Raw genomic sequence first — 18,369 nt, 5'->3', positions numbered from 1 at the left:
GGGTGCTGCATTCGACCCTACATCTGCAAGCATCCTTGTTTAATTCCATGATTCCAGTGATAGATTTCAGTGGTCGTGTGAATAAGGGGGTTAGGGTTCCGTGAGAAAATGAAGTTCTGAGGATTATGATGTGATCTCGAGTGATGAACAGGTGTTTCTCATGATAGATCCTTTTGGAACTGGTGAAATGCCCTGTGATGAAGCCTGTGTTCATTTTATCCTATTCATTTCTCTTTTTTTTTTGCAGATAGGCTGGAAAAATAAAACCTGGACCAGCAGGAGAACATCCCTCTTGGAGATGAATACCATCCATTTTGGACCAGAGCTGAGAATGTGGTTCCTGTTCATTCAGTTTTTTGCATTGTCATTCATTTTCTGCTTGGCAGGTAAGTTGAAGGTGGGGCGTGATATTGACGTGAAGGGTTTACTGCTGCCCCTCTTGGCATGATTTCAGATGCAAAGCACGTCAAGGTCAGGACTCAAACTTCCATGAAAAAAGTGCTTCTCACAGCTTCCGTTAATCAGTGGCTGTAGCAGGAGGACATTGAATGATTGTGATTTTCGATGCCTTTGATCGTCAGTCAGATGAAATGAAAAAAGTCACACTCTCACTGTCAGTTGTATGAACATTTGAGCAATTACGTCCAATGAGCTTGATTGACTTTGTACCAGGCTTACTGATTCACCTAAAAAAATTCCTGATGGGGCAATGTGATTGAAAGTTATGGTTTTTGATGTCTGTGGTTAAATTATGCATGGTGAGTTGCAAAGATCAGATGCCAGATTTATTTAATCCCTTACAGCCCTGATTTCCTTTAGATTGTCCCCTTTGTCAGGTACATCCATGGAATTATAGGTATTGTAACTTGATTAAAGAGCAATTGAAAATGCATCCTGATTTACAAATGATCATTTATGCACCATCCTTTGCTGAAAATCACAGCACTGCAAGGTATGTCTGCTTCAAAGACCTGGCTGCTCCATCAAAATAGTGATGTTCCAATTCGAGGATGCAGCCAGTGGACTTTGTGAAGGTTCTCGTGATCTGTTGCTCCATCCCTGGCTGTTATTGTGATAACTGCACCAATGAATTTTTTTTTTAAAACCTGAGTCCAGCTTTTGCTTTACACTGTGGCTGGAGAGCAGGGCCATGCTGGTGCAAGTTTTGAGGCAGGGACGAGATTTATTATTCTTGGTTGGTAAATACACCAAATGTGACAATTGCTTGGAGGCAGGAAAGCAAATTGATGCAACTGCCCCAGCATGAAAAATGTAAAATCTTTGGTGACACCCAAGAGTTGGGAGTGCCTGGTCAGTTAGATGCGGCTGAATATTGTCACTGTTCTTCCACTCGGGGAAAAAAAAGTGTAAGTTCTTTAATGAGGGGAATTCTTGAAATGAATGTGAACTTCATTGTAAAAGGTACAAGGATCTCTTCATGGTAAGTGGAACAGAATCTCAGTTTAAAACAAGAGCATGTTTGTTGGCATTGAAGCCGATCAATGAGCTGTTGGGATATTTGACAGAATTGATTAAACAAGTATTGTCTTCTGGTTGTATAGTGTGGAAGAGCAAACACAGTAAGACCAGTGCACTTTCTATTCGTACGGTTGGTTCACTGCTGTAAAATTAACATTGTTTTATGCATGTATATATCTGACAGCTGTCAAAGAGTGGGACTGTCACCAGCAGGGCAGGAATGAGTATCCATGTTGAAGGAAGCTCAGAAAGCAAGGGGTTTTTCAAAATTGCCTGTAGTTTTCTCCTGGGAACTTTTCAGATGAATGGTTTATCTTCTGAAAGGAGTCACTGTCTTTACTTGCGAGACTGCAAACTTTTCCATGCTCTTGGGTACTTAATATCTGCAGAATGGTGTGCATTGAGAGTTGACAGAGAAAATAGCTGAGGCTGAGTGTGTATGAAATTGCAGTAACTCGGGGGAATTGTTTCAGCTAAATATTCCAAGGTGTTGATTGATTAAAAAAGCAAATGCACCGAAATGGTTAATGCCCTACACATTTATGATTTCACTTCTTCTGGTCCCTGAATCTCATTTTGTGTGATTTTTGTTTTCTCTTAATCTTTATGAAATATGCTCTTTTCCCGTCAATGTTATAAGAAATGCTGGCAAACGTATTTAACACTGTCACATAGTATGGGTCTGTGATCAATGGAAAGTTATTTTTTGGGTCCTTAACAAATTTTTGAGATAATTCTTCAGAGGGAGGAACAATTGCATTTTTGGGACACATGTGGCCATGTCCAATGTTAATGTCTTTGCAATGTGTTTGTAGAAATATCACGTTGAGAAGTAATCTGATAAATCTATTCATAGCACAGTCAGTACAACTCGTGTTGTGCTTAATATTTTAAGGATGGTCATGTTTATTTTCTTATGGCAAATGTATGTGATAAACTCTTTCTGAACTAACTCATTGTCTGAGGACTTATTGGTAAGAATATAGCTTTGATTAAAATTGGGTGAGTTGGCATTTGATTTCACTGGCATTTTCTGCAAATATTGTTATGTAAGGTCTCATGACAAGAATTCTTGACCACTTTCAGTTGCTGGCCTTCATTGGCATCTGTGTCTGTGTTTTTTAAATGAAGACTTTGCAGGATAATTGATTTATTTTTGAGGTAGTTCTCAGCATTTCTGTTCTACCACTTAACTCATGGAGCCTACAAGAGATGTTTGCTTGTTTGAATGCTCTCTTTGTTGAGTAAAAGCACAATTTGTTAAACCCCTGATCCTCAGTTGAACTGTACAACCTTAATGCTTGCTGTCCATGTCAGAAATTCTCTGTTGTCTTTCTACCATGGATGTGAGGTCACCAGATTTACTCGGGGAACTGTCACACCTTAACGTTGAGCTGAAGGCACAAGATGCTAGGATCCAGTGCAATGGATCCTTCGAGGGTTAGGTACCAGGCATGGTGGGAAATGGACTATCAATGGGTTGGGTTGAAATCCTGCTTCAGGATCTGAAAAGTGCACCATTCATTTCCCTCCCCTAGAGGCTGATCGATAGTTTCTCAGCATTATTTAAAAATTGATTGATTCAATTTGGCCAAAGAATAATTTCTAAATTTGAATTTAAACAAACAACACTGCAACAGGCCAATTCAGCCCCATGAGTCTGTGCTACCCAATTTACACCCCATTAACCTGGTACATTTTTGAAGGGTGGGAGGAAACTGGGGAAAACCCACGCAAACATGGGGAGAACGTACAAACTCATTACAGACAGCCCAGATATTTTAAAAACATTAAAAAAAATAGACGTTTCCTTATCTTGTATGTACAGTGGACCCCCAAGTAAATGAGGGGAAGAAATTTCTCCCTATAGCATAATTTACAAGCCAATAAAATACCTAATATTGCAATGTTCGGTGTAGGCTGTCTGACCTGCTGATTTTCTCCACGACTTGTGTGTGTTACACATGACCCCAGCATCTGCAGCTTCTCTATCTGCTGCATGGTGTTTGCTCAGAGTGTTCACCTTTGCCCTCAACACAGCACTAGTTCTCAATTTGGGGGGGGGGGGAGTAACTTGAAGTGGGCTTTGTGTGAAGTAGCAAAGATATTTTAAAAATCAAAATGGCCTGAAGTTTTTGAAGCTGGACATCTCAGGGTGGTCTTGTCAGAGGTGGAAGCTGTTGGCAGCACCAAGCACCAGGAGTCATCTGGGTGAACAATGAGATCAGCCATCTTTCTCCTTAACCTGTGAAATGGAGAAATGAAGGGGAGAGGACAATAGAGGAGGTTCTAATTCAGTATTGAATCAGGAAAATAGACAGAGTAAAAGGAAGAAAAATGAAAGGAATTTAAAATGATGGCACTTTCATCATTTTCTCTCAGTATCTTTAAAAAAAATGCCATCATTTTAAATTCCTTTCATTTATCACATCATTAAAAGGGTAGGAAAGAAATAAATCACAACATTCTGTGGTTGAAGTAAAAAGGATACATTGTCAGAAATATTTTCAATAGAACCAACACAAAATATTCGTACCCATCGAGAACCACATTGAGCTGAGCGGCTGTCAGGACAGGGGTTGGAGAACATGAAGGTAGTTTGTTGGTGGCCTCAGGTTTCAGGGTGAAACTGAATGAGCAGGATCCTTTTCTAGTCTCGACAATGGCCAGTTAGTGTTGGCTGACTTGGATTGAATTGTTCACTATTTTCCTTTGTGAAGGTAGACATTAAGCACATGGATCAAAGTTATTGAACCGATTGGTTCAGCTGATAATTGCCAAATTGCAATCTCACTTTACTAACAATGCTGCAATGTAAATGTAGTCTGTTGGGGGAATGGAATTTTGTATTTTTAACATGGTCTGCACAAGTAAATCTTTATTCCAGTTGAATTTGAACACTGTTAAAGACATTCCTTTGGCATTGAAAACACAATCTGGTTTTGTTTGGAAACAACTTTGCACTGGAACATTTTGCTTTCAGAAAAATCTTTTGAAGGCATGAAATAGGCAGTGATTGAACTGACCAAATGTTGCAAAAGCTAACATGTTTGTAAGACAATTATCAAGTTTCTGCCTTTGGATAACTTCAATTTTTTTTGTGGGGGGGGGGGAAGTGTGCTGTTTGTTGTGTGGATAGTGTGCATTTGTCCTTTGGCCAATATTCTGAGCACCCTGCTCTTCTTTGCAAATCATAAACATCGATGATTTAAGATGGTGCTTACTGAGCCTGCTGTTTGTTTGAAGCTGTATCAGATCTAATCTTCAGTGAAGAAGAGAGTATTAGGCATTTGCTACATAATGTGTGCTTAATTACCACCTTCCACATCTCACAGCCAGGAACAAAATGAATTCTGTTTCATCTCTACGGTGAAAGACAGCATGTGACTTGTGTAACTTTGAACAAAGGACATGCTTTTGTTCAGATTTGAGATCATATCTGGACCATTGTTTATTGAAAGAAGGTGTGCATTTATTTCTACCACATTCTACAACTCATGAAAATCCAAAGCACTTCAGACAATGTCAACTAATTTTGAAATCCTGTTACCATTGATAGAAGCTCGAAAGCCAACTTGGACACAGTCAGCTCCAGCAGCAAAAAAAGTGGATAAATGTGAAGGGCAGGGATTATTCCTCTCCTCCTCTTCAATACAGTAGCACTATTTTGAACTGAATTGGGAGGGAAGGGAGGCTGGTGGTTTTGGGGCCTTGATTTCATAACCAGAAATAAGGAGAACACCCCCACCCCCCGTGGGGGAAGCTTGGGAGACAACCGTGCATGGTGGCGGACCAGCGAGGGGCTCGGCAGCTGAAGGACCCACACAGGCTGTGGGTGGAGACTGGCTCACGGGAAGCAGGTATCAGGACCTGGATTCGAGAGGGTGCTGAGTGAAGGAAGGGCTCCCGATGGGCCATCTGAAGCATGGAGTCATTTTTGCAAGATTTTCTCCAAGGACCAACCAACTTCAACTGTTCGGCTCAGAGATCAGAAATGGGAGAGTTTATATTAAATTTCATTTGCACACCATCAAATACTGAATTTGGCAAAATTTGGACAAGACCTGGGGCAGAGTTCAGGTGGCAAATAACTTTTGGGTAGTACATGTGCTGGATAATAAGCATCTGAAAAGTCATATTGTCCACATGCAGGCAAATAGGACAAGCTCAGAATGCTTACGTGCTCAGCATGGAGGAGTTGGGCCCAAAGGGCTATATCGTGTGACTCAATCAAGAATGTTTCACCTTCTCCCCTCCAGTTCAGACTCATCACCATCCTCTGAAGAGCAGGTCAAGCTGGGCAGCGACAATCAACTGTGGCCTTGAAGCTGACAACCATTGAGAGACAAAGGAAACCGCGAGCACACCTGCTTCTGAATGTGGGATGAGAATGTTATGAAAGGAGGCACAGGTGATTCTGGCATCAGGTCAGATGGAGTGTCCTCATGATGGAAGATGGGGCATCATGGTTAGCACATCACTGTTACTGCACCAGTGACCCAGGTTTAAATCCATAGGAGTTTGTATGTTCTCCCTGTGACCTGCGTGGGTTTCCTCCAGGTGCATCAGTTTCCTCACATGTTGCCGGATTAGTAGGCAAATTGATCACATGGATAGGGCAGGCCTGATACCGTGCTATACAGTATCTCTAAATTTAAAAAAACTTACAGCAAGAAAGAGCAGATTTATTGACACTATTATCCACATTTTGTCTTGCGGCTGCATAATTCTGTTGTACGAATAAAGCAGATGGCAATTCTAGATGTTGCTTCCTTTGAGAAATTGGCTGGCATCTGTGCCTTTCTAATTTAGTTCTTGAATCAATGCAGAAGATTTGGGACAGTGGAGAATGCAGGGCATTTATAAGGGCGCTGCTGGGAGTTGAGGAACTGAGTTACAAGAAAAGGGTAAACAAGTTGGACTTTACTCCTTGGAGAATGAGAGGAGATTTGATAGAGAAACTCAAAATCATGAGGGAGATATATAGATAGAGTCCATGCAAGCAGGTTTCTTTTATACTGAGATTAGGCGAGATTAGGTGAGCCAAGAACTGGAGGTTATGGGTTAAGGCTGAAAGGTGAAATATTTAAAGGGGACTTAAGGGGGAACCTTGTCATCCAGAAAGTGACGAAAGCATGGGAAGTGGTGAATGTGAGGCTCAATTTTCACATTTCAGAAACTTTTGTATGGGTGCCTGGTGGGAAGGGTATGGAGAGATATGGAGTAGGCTATTGGGTCAAGGCAGATCAGCGTGGACGAGATGGGCCTCCTTCCATATTGGAGTATGAAAGTAAAACCCTGATTTCTTTTTTCAAACTCATTTGAACTGGAAACCCTTCAATTTTAGTTGAATCACACAGGCAGAAATTTTGGGTCATGCAAACATGCCCTTTCATACCTGCACTTAGTAGACATGTCATTTGTCAGCAGCATTTCACTCCAGTTCAAAAGGTGTGCCTTTGGCAAGTGGAATGTAATGCGCAGCCATGAGTCTGTTGTGTCCTTAGTGCTGCAAACCAAGCATGAGATTCTGGTAAAAAAGGGAAACGCACAAACCTAGAGGGGACTTGTGGTGATATGACCACTAACCTACTGCAGGGGGCGATCTCTGTACCTGCAGAAGGACCACTTGTGGGCTGACTCCACCTGGCCGGCTGTCAATTAACTGACCCAAATATAAGCCTGAGCCAGCCCCGCCTGAGCCAGTCACTTGGGAGCCACCACAGCTGAAACTGGTGTGAACAGACTTTTAGCAGAATAAAGCCTGTGGTACCGTCTTTTGTGCTTTGTGTCTGCTTGCTGCTACCACAGCGTATCACATGACTTAATAGAGGTACAGAAGATAATGAAGGGCTTGACTAAGGTAGACACCCAGCATCTTTTTTTTCCTGGGGCAGCAACAGCAAATACATCAGTTTAAGGTGAGTGGAGGAAACTTTAGCAGATTTTCTTTTTACGGAGGAGTGGAATGCAATGCCAGGGTTGGGGGAGGCTGGCACAACAGGGCATTCAAAAGAAATAGGCACATGAATGTAAGAAAAATAGAGATCATGGGTGTGAAGTAAGGAAGGATTAGATTGCTGTGGAATAGGTTCCCACAGGGCAACACAGCATCCTGGGCTGAAGGGCCTGTACTGTGCTGGAATGTTTGATGTGCTACAATTGCAGATGATGGAATTCATGAGCAAGCAATAAAAATCTGAGGGACTTGAGCAGCATCCATTGAAGAGAATTGCCTGCTGTCATTTACTTATGACTGACCAACTGCTTTCAAAAGAGATCATTCATGAGGATTTTGAACCATCTCCAGCAGAAGCAAGGAAGTCCCCGCTTCAGTCTGAGTGGCAGATTCAGTGGAGGGGAGTGATCTTCTCATTGGGGTCATGGAATAGGATCCTGTTCACATTGTGCGACTGACTAGGACGGTCCTGGAGGTGAAGCAGATTTTTTTTACTGGGCATACAGCTGCAAATGGGTGAACGCTGTTGTATTCTTGACAATACCTCTCAGGTTCGGGCCTTCCAGGGTTAACTGATGCACCCAAACTGGGAAAGGTGCACCATCCATTGGCTGCAAGCTGATTTCTCATGGTTCCCTCTGAAGACACCATGCTGAGAGAGGGTTTGACCTCCCTTGCTTGGCTATTGACATGGGCTGTCTTTGGGAGTGAGGAGGCAGCCTCCCCTTTCTATTCAGATGCCGATGGTCTCCCACAAGTCCCCAAAGATCAGGGAGCCACCACTGCTACAAGCTGAGACTACGTACACCATTGAATAGATTATGAACCTTTTTGGTGGGATTTTGCATGCATACTCAACCTTCTGTTTGTTCAGAGAATTCTTGTTCCACTAATAAGGTAATTAATTGCTTGTAAAATGCTTTAGTGAGTCTCCAGGGATTTCTGCTTGATTGTATTATCCTTTAGCAGCGGAGTGCAAATTGAAGTCAGAAAGTTGGAAGGAATAATAAGATTGTAACAGAAGATATTGAGAATTTATTTTAACAAATAGGTTGTTGCTTGAAAGACTTGTGGAAAGTACTTCTAACTGAGGTACTGATGAATGTCTTTGCCCCAGTCTTAATGTTCATTCTGCACAATTTCCTCTACTTCTCCTCATCTTCCTCCATATTTCTTCCTCTCCCCCTCCTTCGTGCCACCAGCTGCATCCTGCTGTGCACTGAAATCACCAGATCGTTGGCTTCTTCTCAGAGGAAAACCATGCAAAGAAGACAGCAGTGTGATAGCACGGGGCACCAGAGCAGTGGCCGAGAGCATGCAACGGCTCAGAGAAACTGTGTTGCAGCGGGCATTGGCTCAGGGCAATAGTGCGGCAGCAGAGGGTAATGTGCAGTGGCTCAGGGCAACTATGCAGTAGTGGCAGGTAGCTTGCAGTGGTTTGGCAGGAGGCTGGTGATCAAAGCAGCAATAGCTGAGAGCAGCTGTGCTGCAGCTGAGGGCACAGGTAATATAGATAATGGCAACTGGTCAACAATGCAGGAAGTGAGAGCCGTGGTGCACTTGCATTATGTCTTAATTGTACCTGCCTCTACCATTTCCTCTGGAGGCCTCATTCCATGTGCACATCACTAGTTCCTTACCCTTCCCAGAGAGAACCCCAAAAGATCCAATCTTGTTGGATTTGAGGAGCAATATGTTCCTGAAACAAACAAAGTTCTGGGTTTTGATGGAAGGAGGAAGGATCGTGGTTGACCGCCATTTGTGTTGAGAATGAATGTGAATCAGTCTAGCTTAACAAATTATTTTTCAGATTCTTTGCTCCAGTCAAAAGTGTGACCAACCACAATGGATCAGGGTAGTATTACCGATGAGTTGTGTTGAAGTTAAAGATGAGCATTCACCAACCCAACACAAAATGAACCAATGCCCGACACATGGGGTCGTTTCAGGTGGTGTTTGTGATCGCCCACTGAGCTTCAGGCATCAGTCACAGCCCCACTGGTAACTTTGCAATTGCAGGGAGGATGGAGTTGCAAGGTCGTGAGGACAGACTTCAGGGCAGCAGCCCCTTGAAATAAGATAAAGGCAGAGTCAGTGTTCCAGGGTACAACATGGAGTAAACTGGCACGAGGGGTTGGAGACTCCAGGGAAGCGAAGGACTGGCGCAGGGCAGTGGAAAATGGGAAGACCACTGCCCTCCCCAACCCACCACCCCCCCTCCCCCGGAGAAGGAGAAGCAGAGGTGATGACCCATGGGACAGTGACCATGTTAGCAGATGAGTGAGGGGTTCTGCGGCTGACAGACAGGCAGTGGGCTGCTGGAGTCTGTGGTAAAGGGACTCGTGCCAGGCTGCTGGAGACTGGCTCAAAACTGTCTGAAGGGGTACCAGATATTGGAACCAGGATGTGAGAGGACGACAAGGGCCATGACGGGTTCCTGATCAGATCTGGAGTTCGGACTGCCGATGGTTTGGACTGGACTCTGTGTGGCTGCATGAGTGCTGGAGGCGAATCCACGGACACTCAGTGATGGGGGTGGGGGGGGGGGATCTCTCTTTTGCTTCTCTTTCTCTCTCTGACTGTAAGAGGCGCCAATGGCGAACATGTCTTCCTTAAAACAATTTCATGGAATATGACACTGTTTTACTTACATTGAATTACATTTAAATTGAATCCTGACTTTTGTGCAAGGTTGACATTGCAGGGTCTTCTTTCCTTTGAAATAGCAAATAGTGAGAGGTGACAACAGATTATTAGGGTGGACAGCCAGCACCTTTCTTTTCCAATCACAAGTTCTAAAGGACACCTGTTCAAGATGAGTGGAGGAAAGTTTAGGAGAGACTAGGGGGAAAGTTGTCTTACTCTGAGAGTATTGGTGGAGGCTTCTACAAAAAGGACTTTCAAAAGACTATTAGACAGGCACATGGGATGTAACGAGAAAAGTTAAAAGAGTTATGGGCGTGAGGTGGGGAGGTTAGATTGTTGCTGAGTCGGTTTACATAGGTCAGCACAATGTCAAGGGGTGAAGGACCTACATTTTGCTATAATGTTCTGTGTTCCATGTACTACCACAATAAGATGAGCCATTCTTACTGGTAGCTTTGCAAATGGGGCTCAATGCAAACATCAAACCTTGATTTTCAATGTGTTACCTTGATTTGTAACTGGATATTCTAGATAACTGCAGAGACCAGTATGCTCATCATATGTCTGTCCAGCTTAACCTGTTTAAAAGGTACTGATAGGATTCCAACACTGGTAACCATTGTGTTCCTACTTACCTCCATCTCCAGCAGTTATCTCCACCTTCACCCTGTCCTCAAGACAAGGCGAGTTTATTTGTCGTTCATACCATAACCATTGCAGTGTACAGTGAAAATGAGAGAGCGTTTCTCCGGACCGTGGAGATAGATTCCCCCACTTGGGCCTATCTGTTCTGTTCCTCCTTGCCTGCCTCACTGACTTTTCTCTGCCTCCTAACTCCACTCTCCCTCTCCTCCACCAGCTGCCATCCATCCATTATCCTTCATCCCTCCGTGGCCCAGCTCCCACCTCCTGGCCCTGTCTCTTTCCTCTTTATACTGGCCATCTTCCCACTCCACTCTCAGACCTGGTATAGTCTCGACCAGATACATCAACAGCTCCCCACCCCCCCCCCCCCAACACCCCTACCCTTACAGACGCTGCTCGTCCTAGTGAATTCCTCCAGTGGGTTATTTTTTTTGCTCCAGAATTCAGTATCGACACTCCCTTGTGTCTCTGTTCTTCATCCCTCTCTTTACGACCTTCCCTTCCCCGTTAATCTATTGAGGTACTCCGTGGGACACGTTATGAGTGTGCTTCAAGAGTTCCCCTGCTCATTTTGATTAATTTTCGCAAGACTTTGTTGGCCTCCCAAGGAGAATGCCATTTATGCAATGAAAACCTCACTTTTTTTTAACTTGCTGTTGGGGATTCCCTGTTGGAACTATGTGAAGACCGGATTTTTTCCCATTTGTTGATTGGGAATTGGAGAAGGAAAATATTGATCCTTCACTAAACATAAGGAGACACTGAAAGAGAAGCAGATTTCTGGAAATATTATTCCTCAATCTAAGACAGCAGGAATTGGCAAAAAACCTTTTGATCATGGCTGGGACACAATGTGCTACAGACAAATCTTGTTTACTGATCTTAAATGAGATGTTGAAGGGTGTTAGGAAAACACCGACAGGCTCATTAACTCTTCATCAAATGCTTATTTGGCCTTTGATTTCTAGAAGGGCTGATGTAGATGGAGTGGATAGAATTTGTCCAATTTTACCACTGTAGTGCACATAAAATGTTAAATAACGTTAGCATGGGCGAAAATATTTAATTCCCTTCTGCCAGATTTTCTGGGAACATTGTGGTGTGTACCAACATTGAGCAGAGACTCTTTCTTCCAAATGCTGCTTGTATCATTATTTGTCAAAGCAGCTCATGCAGAATAACAGCGAGCCAAACTCTTTCTGAGGACAGTTTGACGAGAGGTGAAAAATGTGCTCGTCTTCGTTGGTTAACCTTGACTTCCTGTGGACGCTGTGCGACCTGCTGAGTTTCTCCAGTGTGTCTGTGTATTGCACTTGACCCCAGTGGCTGCAGACTTTCTTGTTCAGCTCCAGAATGCGTTACCAGTACAGTGGCCCACATTCCTGCCTCACAGCACCAGAGATCCTGGTTCCATTAAATCCCATTCCAAAGATGTACAGGATTAGTCAGTTAATTGATCCACTTAAGTGCATTTGAGCAGGGGCAGGGTGGGTTTGTGGGGTGGAAGGGCCTGCTACTGTGCTGTTCTTTTAAATTTAAAAATTCTTAAAAGGTCTGTGGAATTCTCCCTGTGACCACATGGGATTTCCTCTGTTCTACATCCATAAACCATGCTGATTGGCAGGTTAATAGGCTCCCCAGAATGTGGGTGGATGGAAGGAGGATGGCAGTGGGAGGAGGGTGGTGAGAGGTGGTGGGTTAATAGGAGTGTGGGAGGAAAACGGAATATGTAGATCAATGTTTGGTGGTCAACATGGATGTGATGGGCTGAAAGGTATGTTGTTCCAGAAGATCAAGCTTCCACATCCTGTGAATGATGCAGTGGGGTCTGATTGTTTACAGTATTGAGAAGGTCTCCGGACAGAATTCATTGTGACTGCAGGTTGAAACTCAAAAGAGTGATTGGATATTCAGTTCACGTTTTTCCATGGATTTGCTGAGATTCTACAGCACTGCACACGACCCCACCATTCATTGCTGTTGTGGCATTCTGCTTTCCAGTTTATTTGAAAGGTCAGTTTCGGTTACACTGCCAGTGGGTATCCAATGTAGGGACAGTTTCGGGGCCCAGGTTGAAAGGAGATCAGCCAGTCCGTTCTGTCTTGAGGAATGAGATCACGTCTCCGTTACTCTTGCCTGTTTTTAAGTTTAGACATATAGCATGGTAACAGGCCTTTTTGACTCACGAGCCCAATTTATATCCAATTAACCTACACCCCCTTGTACGTTTCAAACATTGGGAGGAAACCAGAGCCTCCAGGGAAAACCACACAGACATGGGGAAAACATACAAACTCTTTACAGACAGTGCGGGATTAGAACCCCAGTCCCAATCGCTGGCACTGTAAAGGGATTGTGCTCACCACAATGCCAATCATGCCGCCCCTGTTGTTGAAAGAACTCAGTCATTCTCAATAAGCAGAGAATGTTGGGAGTTTAGACTGCCTGAATGGCCAGAGCACAAATGCCCTCTGTACTTCCCGAGTGGGTATAGAACTGAAAGCTCACAACAGAAGCCAAAAGGGCATGATGGATCACTGAATCTGACTTAATTCACTCTACTGATTTGCAGTTTGGTAATTCTTCAAACAAAAGCCTTGGAATGATTGTGTTTAACTATGCAGTGCACACGTCAGATGCCATGGAGGCAATTGCTTTGTTAATATTTTTCATGCCTGCTGCATTGTTCACTCGATTCAGCATCACCAGGATTGCAAGCAGCGGAAACCAGACCTTTCTCTCTTTGGGCGCTCCCACTCATGGATTCTTGCCTACTTGCAACTGGCATTGTATCGCTGTTGATGGGATGTTCTTGCCCCAGAATTGTGGCATATCATTCCAGCATTGGCGAGCTGCCTTTTGAGGGAATGCTCACCCCTCCTTCCCATCTCTTGACACTGCAAAGAGCTGTCCATTGGTGCTGTTGTGCAGGGTGGACCATTGGCTTTTGATGCCCCATGACCTTGTGTGGTAGGAAGCAAGAGGAAATATGTGTGCCAAATGCTCCAGTGATCCACTCCCTTCTTTGCGGTGGCTCCATCAGTCATTCAGATCATGGCTGCTTTGTACCTCATTGCATTGGTTCCACATGCTTTGATGCCTCTTATTGAGTAAGGACCTTTCAGGCTCAATTGGAAATCTATGCTTATCCCAAAACAGGGAAAATACTTCCAGATTTCTAAGAACTTGTGAAGATGACACCAGGGAGCATCCTGTGGTTTAGCTTGATAATGACACCAGCTTGTCAGTTGGTTAACAATAAATCTTTTTTTTATATTTGGTTACCTCACGAGCTCTAAATCTCAGCTTTGCTGCGCCATGAGGAGCTCAGGGTTGATTCCCAGTTGATTGATGATTGACGGGAATATTGCCTTGTGTTTTTTTATTCCTGTGGCAAAATTCTCCCAAAGTCCAGATTTCGCATTGCCCAAACATAAAGTGCAGCATCCTCCACGTTAGAATTGCACAGCAAAGAAAATGAAAGGAAAACTGTAGCTGCTGGAAATCAGAAATGAAAGCAAACGATTAGAAAGGCTCAGTGGGTTGGACGGCCACAGAGAAACAGCAATGCTTCAGTTTGGAGACCCTTCATCCGAGGCGATGCACGAAGCAGGCTGTCCCACCCATCAGCGGCCATCGAGCACCTGTTGACACTGATTCTGCGTTTTGAATTCTCCCCATATTGTGATCACCTGCCCCCCTCACCCCACCCCCCCAGATTCTGTCCTTTGGCCACACACCCAGTGGCAGTTTACAGTGACTAGGTAATCTTCATACCAACGTGCACAAGTTTGGGGTGCAGGAGAACACCAGAGGAAGCCCGTGCTGACACAGCAAAAAGCCTGCAAACTCCATGTAATGAAGTCGGGATTGAACCCAAGTTGCCAGTGCTGTGAAACTTTCTCTGCTGGCTGCGTCACTCTGTCACCTGAGTGATAACACAAATACTCTCAGGGATCTCACTGACATTTGATAACATAGAAGATGACAGCACAGTGCAGGCCCTTCAGCCCACAATATTGTGCTGACCTATGTAAACCCACTCCACAACAATTTAATTATTCGCTAACTTACACTCTATTTTCCTTACATCCATGTGGCTATCTGAAAGTCTTTTGAATGTTCCTATAATATCAGCCTCCACCATCCCTCCCAGAAATCATTCCAGGGCCCCACCTCCATTTGAGTACAAAAAAGACACTCATCTCCCATAAACTTTCCTCCACTCACCTTAAATAGATGTCCTCTGGTATTTGCTATTGTCAAATGGGGCGGGCTGCCCACCCTCTCTGAGCTGCTTCTATAGCTCTACGAAGTCAGCCCTCATCCTTCGTCAAAGCAGGGTAAGTTTCCATTCCCTCTACCTGTTACGAGGGTTCTACTTTGCTTCTTTGTGTTTTCGAGAGATTTCCATTAATGGATTTGAAATAATCACTGCATGGACAGACAACAACAAAAGACTGTGATCGCTTTGTCAAAAGCTTCAATATCAGTCTGTCTTGCTTATTTGCTGAAACGTCATCAATATATAAATACATTGTGTGAATGTGCGTGTTCTATTCTTGAAGAGGTCAGGTTTTCGTACAAATGAGCAGCTGATACAAAATCCCTTTCAGAAACTCCACAGAAAAGACTGGACAATTTCTGAGAACCACAAAGGACAAATATTGCAATTTGATTTTAAATAAAATGGATTGGTATTAACGGACAAAGAATTAATGTTTTGGTTTAAATTTCCTCAGAAATATTATTATGACAAGATATTAACTTACATTTTTTCTATTGAAATAGAAAAAAAACATTCAGAGAACCAGAAGAGTCTGTGCATTAATATTGTAGGGTATAATTTTAGCTTATCAACCTATTAAGGCAGTTTCATATTTCATCATCCCCTTGGAGATCTTTTTGTTATGATCTGAAAATACATTATTAATTTCTTCCATGTCGAGATGATCTCTAGAGCTTTCTCATTCAAGTTAATCCCTAGCTGCTACTGGAATGCAGAAAGCCCTCCCATGCAGTAACTGAGGCAGAGACCATGTCATTTACAGGTCAGAATGGAGCTGATTCTCATCCCTGTGTGGAATGTTTATATTATCCTGCCTTGAGCAGAATGCAGGAACAGTATTCTTGAATTTGTCTTTATTTCCTAAAACCAGCAAGCTCTTGAGATGGGCCAATTCACGGATGGACCTGAGCCACCACGAGCAATAGGACAAGTTTCTGAGTCATCTTTTTATGCTCTGGGACAGTTGCAGAGCATTAAATAGACTCAGCCGCTAAAGGGGATTCGAACAAAACTCTTCGGCTTCAAGGAGGATAAAAACAAAGGATAAATAATCAAAGACTCAGCAATATTGTCAGGGAGAGGATTTTAATATGTGAATCTCTGCAGTAAAATATTCACACATTGTGGAGTTTGAAATCGCACTGTGTTCAATGCATTCTGATCTGATGGAACACCATCTCTGTAGAATTTGGTTTCATGAAGAAAACGTCAAACATTCTAATCTTGGACTTGCAAGTTCTGAAATGATTGCCTAATGAAACTATTGTTGATCACCATATTGACCTATTTATTATGTTTAAGCAATATTAAGGCAGATTTCATTAATGCCAGTTGGGACATCACATTACATCCCAGTTCTGTACATTCTTGAAGGCCATTGCATGTCAAAGGGGTGACCATTTCGACAGACTTGTACATAAGTATGTCAATCATCTGTCTTTGTCCCTTACAATTAGGGATTTTGTTTCAGATAAAAATAATACTTTGGTGAAGAACCAGTTAATAAATGGTTAATAAATGGCTTTTGAATTTCATTCCAAAACTGGTAAAATAAAAGTAGATGACGATTATCATCAACTGGAGTTCCAAACTCAGATGCCAAATATCAATACTCTCTGGTGATGTCAGCCCTGATTCCAAGTGTCAAATATTGCTGTAAGATAAGCAAATGTTTGGACTGTTCAGAGGGTTAAAGCAGGTTTTGTGTCATATTTCCACAGCACATTAAGGTCATGGATGTTGGCAGGATGATTAATTATCAGTCGGATGACAGCAAACAAGGAGAGTGTTTTTGTGATCTTCCTTTTGAAGAATGTTTCCATTCCTGCAGGAGTTCCTTGTGCTGCACAGTTAAAGCAGCTATGCACAGAGCCATCATTATGATTGCTTTACTTTCAGTCTCCTGGGTTATCTCCTGATGATAACTTTTTCTGCGCCCACGGCACTCAAACCTTATTGTACAAATGTGTTGTCAGGCTGAGTTTGAAATGGTATCCATTCTTCCTTTCTTTCTGGACGGGGAGTGCAAGGATGACACGTACTTTGCAATCCAACTCTTCAGGAGTCTCATTGAACCAAGAGGAACAGATCTGCCAAGAATGTGGGAAAGGAAGATCTGAACTGGAAGGTTCTGATGCAGAAGGAGGAATCATGGACCGTCGGGAAGGAAACCTAAAATTTATTGTTCCGATTGTAAGCTCATATGTTGATACTGATAGGAAAGCAATTGAATAAGTATTTACTGATTTTGTGAGTTGTAAAGGTCAAGGACACACATCGTGTATGATGGAGCATGAAATGTGTGCAGAGTTGAATTCAATTAAATTATTCAATTTCTTTGTGCAGTGGAAATTAAAATGTCACAGCAAAAAAAATCAGCAAGCCCGCTGACTTTAGTGAGTCCATAATTAAAATGTAGCCGTTGTCTCTGCATCCTTCAGTATTGCCCCATTCTGATGCTCTGTAGGGCTTCCTTACAAGAATATCATTTGCCTGGAGGATATTGTGACAGATTAACTGGAAGGTTATGCAACTTGTTTTGGAAGATCCAGTTTACAGACTCACAATCTAAATGTTATCAACAAATTGACTGATGCTACAAACCGTTTTGGAAGTTGAGGAAACTCAGAGCCGAATGACATTTGTAGAAGTTGGCTATTTTTTTTTTACTGGTTCTGTCTCCGAATGGCTAGTGAACAAAGAGTGTGGGTTAGACAGAAAGCAGTTATTCTTGGGCAATGAACTCTAATCGACGGTCAAGATGCGAAGTCGATGGGAATGGCTGTGCCTTCAGTGTTGGGAAAATATTGATGGGAAACAATAAGGATTGCAACTTGGTACTGCTTTAGTGCCTGTGGAAGCCACTTGGTAGGGAGTGGCATAGTGACAGCACCTTAAATGGGAAAACACCACTGACGTTCAAAGAAATGTCATCAACATGGTATGTTGCTGCATCATTCATGGCAAAGGTGGTAGTAAGGCAGGTGATGATATCCTCTCAATAGCTGGACATCAGACCACGTGCTGCTTTGAATTGTAATAGTTGCCACAGTATTTTTTTTCCCCCCAGTGGTTCCTTTGGACTATAATGGCTGTGTGTTGTGATTGCAGAAGGCAGCAGGCAGTACGGGCCAGTGGGCAGCAGGCAGTACGGGCCAGTGTTTGAAGAACAACCACTGCCTACCATCTACCCAGAGGAGTCCGAAGAAGCAAAAGTGTCACTAAATTGCCGAGCTCGTGCCATTCCCTCCCCAGCCTACAGGTAAAAGCAACCTTTTGCTGAACTCTCTGGTGTTAAGAGTCCAAAGGGACGTGTCCCTGCCCACTCTGAGTTGATGTTGCAGACTGTGTC

At 43.2% G+C, this 18,369-nt stretch overlaps 1 protein-coding gene across 5 annotated transcripts in view; it reads left to right on the top strand.

Moving 5' to 3' along the window:
- Nucleotides 1-273: 273 nt before the first annotated feature.
- LOC138745797 (contactin-1-like) overlaps nucleotides 274-18,369 on the top strand; it is a 314,963-nt gene continuing 296,867 nt past the window's right edge. For all 5 annotated transcript variants that reach the window (XR_011346518.1, XR_011346517.1, XM_069903109.1 and 2 more), the window contains exons 1-2: nucleotides 274-386; nucleotides 18,129-18,279. Coding sequence is in view for 3 of the 5 variants with exons in the window: in XM_069903109.1 (XP_069759210.1) it covers nucleotides 299-386; nucleotides 18,129-18,279 (239 nt within the window). In the remaining 2 variants the exon portion in view is untranslated. The remainder of the gene's footprint in view (nucleotides 387-18,128; nucleotides 18,280-18,369) is intronic.

Source organism: Narcine bancroftii, chromosome 11 (assembly GCF_036971445.1).
Source record: "Narcine bancroftii isolate sNarBan1 chromosome 11, sNarBan1.hap1, whole genome shotgun sequence".
NCBI lineage: Eukaryota > Metazoa > Chordata > Chondrichthyes > Torpediniformes > Narcinidae > Narcine > Narcine bancroftii.
This window is presented reverse-complemented; position numbering and strand designations above follow the sequence as displayed.